The sequence below is a fragment of the Ursus maritimus genome, unplaced genomic scaffold (genome assembly GCF_017311325.1).
Source record: "Ursus maritimus isolate PB19 unplaced genomic scaffold, ASM1731132v1 scaffold_20, whole genome shotgun sequence".
NCBI lineage: Eukaryota > Metazoa > Chordata > Mammalia > Carnivora > Ursidae > Ursus > Ursus maritimus.
The window spans coordinates 21,536,442-21,545,933 of NW_024424453.1; the positions used below are offsets into that span (position 1 = coordinate 21,536,442).

A 9,492-nucleotide genomic window follows, 5' to 3' on the forward strand; every position below is an offset into this window, starting at 1 on the left:
TCTTTCTCTTTCTTTCTTTTTCTTTCTTTCTTCTTTCTTTCTTTCTTTCTTTCTTTCTTTCTTTCTTTCTTTCTTTCTTTCTTTCTTTCTTTCTCTCTTACTCTTTCTTTCTTTCCTTTCTTTTTAAAGATTTTATTTATTTGAGAGACAGCACAAGCAGGGGGAGAAGTAGAGGGAGAGGGAGAAGCAGGCTCTCCACTGACAGGGAGCCCGACATGGGGCTTTATCCCAGGACCCTGGGATCATGACCTGAGCCGAAGGCTGATGCTCAACGACTGAGCCACCCAGGCGCCCTTAGTAATATTTTCTAATCTTTTATGATGTATTACTGTGTTTTTCTAGGTTGCCTAATCATTAATGTTGTATTTTTGCTTTATTTTCATTCTTCTCTTTATATTGATGCTTCAATTGGAAATCCCTGAAAAAATAAGGGTTATGTAGAATGTGTTGTGATATATGGTTTGGGACAGCGGTACTGGCTTGAAATAACTACATCTCTGTAGGGGGATTTTCCCACTTTGTCATTCCTCTAGGTCTTAACCTCCTTATTTACCCTCAAATCTGCTCAATTCTAAGGTTTCAGATGTTCAATGAAGGCACATTTACCATATGTAAAACGCATGTAATAACTTCTTAAAAGTCTTTGCTAGTAATATACTTATAGCTCTCAGTTTTCTGTAAGATATGATGTTAATCACATGGCTGTTTTCTAAAAAAAAACCAAAAAACCAAAAACGAACAAAACCCCAAACCATTTTTTTTTATTAACATCATGTGTTAACATGCATCAATTTAATGTTTGTTCAGGTTTACCTAAGGCAAACAAAAATCTATTTTGAAGGTCTGAACTCTAAAACATTATAGCTTGAAAAGCAACCACCTAGAACTTCCTTCTAATGTTCAATTTTGTGTATATTAGTATGTTAGGAAAGAAATTCTGGCACGCATATCCTAAGAATTTTTGGAGACCTCAAAATGAGATGTTGAAAGTGTGATTGAACTTTGGGATTTAATCTATAATGTGTTTGGAATATGCTGCTTAAACTGTTTTCCTTGTATTTCTTTTTTATCCCTCTATCCTTCCTTACACAGGTATCATTAGATAAATGGTGTTCTATCCAGAGTAGTCTAAGAACCAGTCATTTCCATGGAATTGGTAAGTTTTAATCTTTCCGAAAGGATTCATCACTATTTACTGATATAGATAAGTGATTAAATAGAAGATAAATATCCTAAAGAATTCCAAGTAATAGAATATTCTACCCTCAAAAAGTAGAAGCCTAACTCCCCCTCCCTAAGTGTTATCTGCACTTAGTGACTTTCTCCCAAAGAATGCAGTGTGGAAAAANAAAGAGTAACTACAAGAAAGAAGCCTGACTGGGATGCCTGCGTGTCTCAGTCAGACAAGCAGTCCGACTCTTGGTTTCAGCTCATCATGATCTTAGGGACCCGAGACTGAGCCCCAGCCCAGTGCTGCGCTCTGTGCTCAGCACGGAGTCTGCTGGAGAGTATCTCCCTCCCACTCTGCTCCTTCCCTGTTTGTGTGCTCTCTCCTAAAATAAAATTGGGGTGCCTGGGTGGGTCAGTCGGTTAAGCATCTGCCTTCAGATCAGGTCATGGTCTCTGGGTCCTGGGATTGAGCCCCACACTGGGCTCCCTGCTCAGTGGGGAGTCTGCTTCTCTCTCTCTCTGCCCCTCCCCACCATGCATTCTCTCTCAAATAAATAAAAAATATTAAAAATAAAATAAAATCTTAAAAAAATAAGCTTGACAATCTAGCCAAGTAATCTAGGTCAACATGAACTTCAATAAATCATGTCGATAATATTACCCTTGATATTATATGATAAAAAGGTGCTTGACCCCCACATTGTAATTTTTTCAGTAAATTGTGAAAAAATACATAATAAAGCAGTAATTCCCAGAGAAATCAGATTAATAGTAGCCAATATGAAAGCCTATGAATTCTAGTGTTTAACACTCTTTTATGTATATGCATTCCTTAGATACAAAAAGATTCAGACTGACAAACTGCAGAAGTTGATGATAAAGTTTTTAAGATTTTAGTTTTATTTTTTTTTAAGATTTTTTAAAAAAATTTTATTAATTTGACAGAGAGAGACAGCCAGCGAGAGAGGGACCACAAGCAGGGGGAGTGGGAGAGGAAGAAGCAGGCTCCCAGTGGAGGAGCCCGACGTGGGGCTCGATCCCAGATGGCTGGGATCACGCCCTGAGCCGAAGGCAGACGTTTAACAACTGCGCCACCCAAGCGCCCCTTAAGATTTTAGTTTTTAAAATTCATAGCTGTGGGGACGCCTGGGTGGCTCAGTTGTTAAGCGTCTGCCTTCGGCTCAGGGCGTGATCCCAGAGTTCTGGGATCGAGTCCCGCATCGGGCTCCCTCCTCTGCTGGGAAGCGTGCTTCTTCCACTCCCACTTCCCCTGCTTATGTTCCCTCTCTCACTGTCTGTCTCTCTCACTCTGTCAAATAAATAAATAAAATCTTTAAAAAATAAATAAAAATAAAATTTATAGCTGTGGCCTTTATTACAGAAAAATACAAAAAAAACTGGTGGTCCATAAACTGTTACAAAATATCCTCCATTATGTGTGAGTGAGTTTAATAAAATTTAAGTATTTTCTCACACTTAATGTTTCCAGGTAATAAACTTTAAGTTTTATTATTACAAAATAAGAGTATATGAATATTTTTTCAAGTTAAGTAAAATCATTCACTTGACATATTAGTTTATTAATATGAACTTTAAGGTTGTGCATAAAATTGTAATAATGACAATTCAAATGAAGTAAAAAGAATAAACCATTTATTAAAACATCGTGTAATAAAATAAACTTTTTGATCCAATGCTACAGTGGTAAACATTTTCCCTCATTAACATTCCACCTAAAACACAGTTTAATTACAACATAATCTGGCCAGAACTTGAAAATACTTCTGTTCTTTACCGCTCAATGATTGAACTGTGAGGTGAGTGTAGATTTAGGTTGTCTTGATGAGCCAAAGACAGAGGATGATAGCCTAAGAGACAATCGATATTCCATATGTCCAAAGGTTAAATTTTATTTACCCTGTTCACTGGTCCAAACTTAAAATTTTCATTATATCAAATAACGATTTCATGAACCACCCCCTCCCAGCCAAAAATAAATATCAGGAACAAATTAAGGATAAGAGTTGGGTTTTAAACTGCACTTTATTTGTTACTATAATATTGTCTTTTTTTTTTTTTTTTTAACTGATCAACTATAAGCATGCAACAAGTTCTCTTCCGAATGGAACTGCTTCCACAGCCTCTTGGATATCAATAAGTAAATTATAAAGTCATTCAATTTGTAGCTCTCTCCTCCTTTAAAGCACTTCTAAGCAGTGTGTGTGACACATACCACAGAGGTAGGAAAGACCATCTTGAATAAATTATCTTAATTGTAGAGAATTTCTGAAAATAAAACTAACAAAATGCTAAATCATGCCTCTGATGAGTACCAAAAGACCACAGAGCCATCTCCTCCTATTTGAAGAATTAGTTCCCTGGAGTGTTCTGGCCTTTGTAGGGCTCTTGATAGCAAGATCCACCAGGGCTCCAAACAACTGCACTGAGAAAGCCTTCCACCACTCTCACTTGCCGATTCTTTGGACCACCCAATCTTGTTGGCAGAGAGGGCAGCGATTGTTCTGTTTCACCCACAGGGACATGCAGCAGTTGTGAAAGGAATGATTACATTCTCCCCAGACCACTGAAAGGGGAAGAAAAAAAAGATTATTTGATTTATATATTTTAATTTAAATTACTGAACTTAAATCATAGGTTATTTTATATTATAAAGAATAATCACGGTTCATAATCTTGAATCAAGATGGCTAATTGGTCGATATTTTTTCTATCTATAAAGAAATAAAAACTTACCTGTATAAATTACACTTAAGTGAGATGAGGCGCTGTGATTAGGGGACTTTCCATCATTGTTTAGAATCTGTGGGTGATGTGGTGGCCCCCAGTCCCTACACAGCTCCACATGCTGTCTTCCTGAAGTTAGGAGATTAAAGAACTTGAGCCTTCCTTAGATCCCAGATCTTCTCAGTCATACACTGACCTGGAGACCTTCCTTCTATGCTTTATTTTATTGAAAAATATCCTCCTGATTTTTATTTACCAAGATAATGAGTTTTAAATGTTTTCAGTTCATAGTAGTCTATTATAAATAGATGACATGCTTCTAAACATTATCAGCTGTACATCTACTGAGTTATTTTCTGGAAGTGGTGATGAACTATGTTAAGTCATCCATAAACAGTGCAATTCCTCATGTGACAAACACATTAACTTTTCAAAGTGGCTGGCTGGAAAGAGAGGTCTCTTTGTGATCAAAGAAAGGTGGCCTGAACCTCACAATTTCCGTTAATATTTTTTAAACCAAGGGAAGTCACCCATAATCTGAAATACAGTCTCAAATGTGGGCTTTATTTGTCCCTTGCTTGACCTATACGATAACAAACAATGAAAGAAATAGGAAAAAAAAGAAAAAAAACATGAAAAAACCCCACATCTTCTTATGAAAATTAGCTATAGGGAGTAGGAAGCAAGGGGAAATCATTCTAAGTGTTTCAGGACAAAGAAACAGGATTTGATAAATACCGCATAAATCATTAAGAAGCTATATGTAAACCATGCAGACACAAAGTACAAAGTTAATCTCTCATCTTCAGAAAAGCTTTTATATATAGCAATCTAGAGCTGATGACGTCAAGAACTAGGACATAAAAACCTCTGAACTGCTTAAAATGTTTAGCCTTAGACAACTTTTGTAGTCCCAGACGATTAGCAAAATTTAATAGATTTCCATATACAAACGATATTGGAAAAAATCTTGAGACTTAGAATTTTTTCTGTGTTAGTTGAAAAGTTAAATACTGTATCATAAGAGTACTGAAAACTGATGTGCTTTATTAGAATAAAACCCTACCAGATCTGACCTATAATACAGTTAAATTTAAGTGATATTTTGGCAAATTCCTTACTTTATAATTTTCTTAATAGAAAAGAGTGATTTCTTTTTTGAATATCAAATATTTACTATGCCCATGCCTAGAATGTATAATCAATTCTTAATTACAGGCAATAAAAGGACTTGCAGATTAATTCCATTAAGGCCTTTAGAGAACACATTTTATATTAATAATGGATCACTGCTTTACAGTTTATTTTTGTGTATTGATAAAGTCAATCTTAATTGCAAATTCAAACATCCCCGCTGAGAGAAAACCTTCGTTGAAAAAGCAAGAGAATGAAATTACAACATACCAACACAATCCTCTTGTTTGTTTTCAGCTTGACATCTAAGGCAGGCATCTAAAAGTAAACAAATAGCAATTCTCATTCTGATGCTCAGAATGCAACTTTTAAAACCCAGACACTTCAAAGTCAAATAAAAGCCCAAAGGGTTAGAGATGGAGATAAGAGACTCATATTATTAATTTCTCATCTGAACATAACTGTTTAAAGATGAATAAAGTACAAGGCACTCTACTCATTTACTTATGACCAGGAGCAATTTCACAAGGGTTACTGACCCTCTACTTTTACAAACTCTGATGAAAAGATGTCCCAAAGGTGCATGCAACCACTACAGAAAAATATGCCATACCCCATTATATATTAGAAGTTCATATGGATTGGGCATGCTCACATAGTTCAACTTTAGGGGCAGTTTAGTTTCAAGATACCGTTTTAAGTAAGCCATGCATATATATTGGTATTTGCTTATACACACATACAGAAACTCTAGAAGAATACCCAAGTAACTAATAATAAAGTTTACCAAAGAGCGGATGGAATGGGAAGGAGTTTTCATTGTATATTTTCTTAAAATTCTGAATTACGTGACTGTATGATCTATATAAAAATTAAAATTAATTTTTAAAGAACTCTTAAATACTAGGTTCTCTCTCTTTTTTCTATTTTAAGAAAATGCTCCCTTAGGGCGCGTGGGTGGCCCAGTCAGTCAAGAGTCTGCCTTCGGCTCAAGGTCATGATCCCAGGGTCCTGGGATGGAGCCCCGTATCAGGCTCCCTGCTCAATGGGCAGCCTGCTTCTCCCTCTCCGCTGCTTGTGCTCTCGTGCTCTCTTGCTCTCTCTCTCTCAAATAAATAAAATCTTTGAAAAAAAAGAAAAAAGAAAAAAGAAAAACAAAACGCTCCCTTTACAAATATGTCTGAGTCCAAAGCATTTATCCAACAATGACAAAGTATTTTAATAATTTACTTGGGAGTAAATTCTAGGAAGAGGAACCTAAAGGATATACTAGAAGTTTTCAAAATTCACTGTGTACTACTATTTGCTTGATGAAGGAGGTAATATAGAATATTTTAGGGACCAAAAAAATGGGTTCATTGACTAGCTGGAAGAGGAGTCCAAGATGGGAAAAAGGAAGTTCAAAGCAACAGAACAGAAGAAAAAAAAGGTTTTTAACATAAATTGGAGAAAAAGAATTCTGTAAAAATAGATACACGGTAGAGCTGAAGCCTGCTCCTCTTCTTACACTGGATTATGCTCAGGCGTTTGTTTGCTCCTCTCTGCATGCTCTTACCCTAAAAAAACACACCACCCTAGCCTCTTCCGTGTGGATTAAAAACAACCACTGCCTCCTGAGGCTTTCTTCAATCCCACAATTACTGAGTATCTACTCTGTATAAGGAGTTATGCACTGGGGACACCAAAATGACCGAGTCTGGGTCCCTGGTCTCACCAGGAAATGGGAAGGTAGGCAGGCAAACAACTAAATATCATAAGGATCATGATATAAGGGTGAGGACATGGCTCTGGTTCTGTATAATCACAGAATTATAGTCTGTGATCCCAACTACCTCTTTCACAAATTAGGAAAACAAGACTCCAAAAGGTATGTCAAATGTCCAAGTTAACATAAATAGCCAAGAAGGGTTACTCTGGCTCTTTAGAACTCAACAGAACTAGCAAACCTATTTTCCTCTTCTTCAACATTTGTTCACTATGCCATCTGCCCCTTTCAGAATGAAGGGAAAAGAGCGAAAACCAAAGAAGAGAGTGTTAACCACATCAGAACAGGCTGACAGGCAAATCTTGGATCAAGAAGTCATAATAAATCATTTAGGTGTATGAAATGAATTCAAAATATTAAGGAAATGGAATTAAGTGGGCTCTTTTGCACAATCTAGAAATCTCGGATTACAATTTTGATTGAGCTTTGATTTAGACTCATTATCAAAACCCACCTAAATCTAAAAATTCCTGAAGTTTTAGATAAAAGAAAAAAAATTCTCTTTGTGATATTCCTAAGATCTAAAACAGAACATTTCTAAGGAATACCATAACAGTAACACCTTTTAGAATGATGCTACTAGGGTAAGGCTTGGGAAGTCTGAAAAACAAACTTCCTTCTGCTGTCACCTGACCACTAAATGGATTTTAACACCTCATAAACAAAACACAGAGGTCTAGTCCAGAATACTTTTCTGAACTCAAAGGACAGCTGTTATAAATCTGCAAAATTAATCCACAGTAGCAGAATACTTGCTATAATTAGAAGGTTAATATGAATGTGAACCATATATTTATAGCCCATACTCTGACTTACTCTAAATAACCCAGTAAAGTTTATTTGTTGCAAGATTTCAACCATTACTTTGAATTCTGCATTTCTACTTACAAATCTAAAATTTTTTCTTTGGGGAGAAATACAAAGCAAACTTTCTGGAACACTCTTCTTTTTAAACTAAAGAAAATTTAGAGAATAAAATATTTAGCAAAGCTTGTCTTGCAAAAGAAGAAAAGATTAAGTTGCCTGGATAAGTTAACAATGCCACACAAACTGGAAATTATGATTGTAGTTTAAGTAAGGGGTGGGGCAAGGGGGATTTACTGCAGGCCAATAAACTAGGCACTTTAAGACCTAATTACGCAAAATAAGTGGATCATGTCTGAAATTAAGTTCTTTCAAAGGTAAAAAACAAAAAATATTTGGATCCCATTTTTGTAAATCCTCTTTGAAACAAGTCCTGATGAACAAAAAAGAGTGTAGTTACCAAAGAGAGTGTAAATTGAGAATCAATCTTGATTCTGGTAGGTTTAAATTTCATCCCTTGAGAGAGCAATTCTGTTTATTTTCTCCAATTCTCTCATTTTGCTGAGCAAAACACAAAGTTTTCAAACTATAGAACCTCAGCTTTTTCCACCTACCCCCAAGAAACATTAAGATCCTCTCTCAGTATTTTAAATGCTCTATTTAGAAATACAACTTGCATTTAGATAGCATCTCTTTTTGAAGGTGGTCTGAGATCTTAAAACAGAGAGCATATAAAATGTAACAGGATGAAGCTGCTCTGAAAGGTTTCCGCTTGGTCCAGTATATTTATTCGAAATATCACAGAAGAAGTTAAGATTTTATTTTGTACGAGAGGGTTCTTCACAAAGGCCCGACTCAGAGAAGGGCAGGATCTTCTTCAGGAAATGGCATCCTATGATAGGGAGGGGCCAGAGGAGATGAAAATTTATGTTTCTGAATAAAGGGCTTACATTCTTCAATTCCTGCGAACCTTAAATATTCTTGAACCACACTGTATCCCCTTCAAGACAAGCGAGTGCCATCTGACCCATCCCGAGGCAGGCAGATTCAAAAGCCTGCGGAACAGCAGTAGCTAACCCAGAAATGCAGTGGCTAGAACACTCTTCCCTTCGCCTCTCAGGAGCGAACTGAGGGTGTCGTTTTTTGTGGAAGAGGACTCCAGTGCATCACTTTGGTGGGTGACCACAACCATTAAAGTGCCCTACTTATTCAGGGCCTTTACTCTGACCCCGTTGCGGTTTGCTTTTAGGGATGGAGCTGGCCACACAAACCGAAGTGGTTTCTCCTAGCTGCCATCAAATGACCCAGTTTTATGTCCTTGGCCACACCCATCACTACCTGAAATTACCTTAATTTCTCTGCTCACAGCCCGTTTCTCTCCCTAGAGAAGACCAGCTCCCGGCGCCGGGCGCCTGCTGACCTCCAGGCGGAGGCAGCAGCCCTCAGGCCAGAAGCAGCACTGTTGGCCCCCGGCGCCCCTGCCCCCACTCCTCGCGACCCGAGTCTCTCCGAGCCTTGCTCCCCCGTCCCCCATGCCCAGAGTCGGCCTCACGGAGGCCGTAGCGCGGCCCGGGCCTCGCGTGCAGCGCTTACCCATCACCTGGACCCTGCAGATGGCGCACGTATCGCACTCCACGTCCCAGCTCCACATGGCCACCGCATTCCACTTTTTGAGAGAGAACATTTTGTCGCCTCCCGACTTGGAGCCTGCGCTCCCGGAGTGAGAGGACAGGGCGCAGGGTTCCTCGCCGTCTTCCACGTCGGCCATGGCGGCGACGCGGGGCCGGCAGCGGAGACGTTAAGTCGGCGGAGGCGGGCGGCTATGGCGGCTCCGTGGCGCCGCCCGGCGGGCCACAGCGCCGCCTGCAGGCCAC

At 38.4% G+C, this 9,492-nt stretch overlaps 1 protein-coding gene across 2 annotated transcripts; it reads right to left on the reverse strand.

Annotated features, from left to right (window-relative positions):
• Nucleotides 1-2,801: 2,801 nt before the first annotated feature.
• On the reverse strand, nucleotides 2,802-9,492 carry RNF7 (ring finger protein 7). Of its 2 annotated transcripts, none has more exons than XM_040636733.1 (3): nucleotides 9,219-9,492; nucleotides 5,320-5,367; nucleotides 2,802-3,754 (listed from the first exon to the last, which is right to left on the reverse strand). In XM_040636733.1, the coding sequence occupies exons 1-3, from the start codon at nucleotides 9,384-9,386 to the stop codon at nucleotides 3,698-3,700; spliced, it is 273 nt and encodes a 90-aa protein (XP_040492667.1). In that variant the 5' UTR covers nucleotides 9,387-9,492; the 3' UTR covers nucleotides 2,802-3,697. The 2 variants fall into 2 exon arrangements, with proteins under 2 accessions (XP_040492667.1, XP_008709399.2); XM_008711177.2 differs by having other exon boundaries at nucleotides 9,212-9,483.

What these genes read in the sequence shown, in the direction of transcription:
- RNF7 (XM_008711177.2), bottom strand. Translation starts at nt 9,386, where the DNA reads ATGGCCGACGTGGAAGACGGCGAGGAACCCTGCGCCCTGTCCTCTCAC. An exon ending in CTGCAGGGTCCAGGTGATGG is followed by an intron (nt 5,368 to 9,211) that starts GTAAGCGCTGCA and finishes GTTTACTTTTAG; the next exon opens with ATGCCTGCCTTAGATGTCAA. An exon ending in CAAACAAGAGGATTGTGTTG is followed by an intron (nt 3,755 to 5,319) that starts GTATGTTGTAAT and finishes TTCCCCTTTCAG; the next exon opens with TGGTCTGGGGAGAATGTAAT.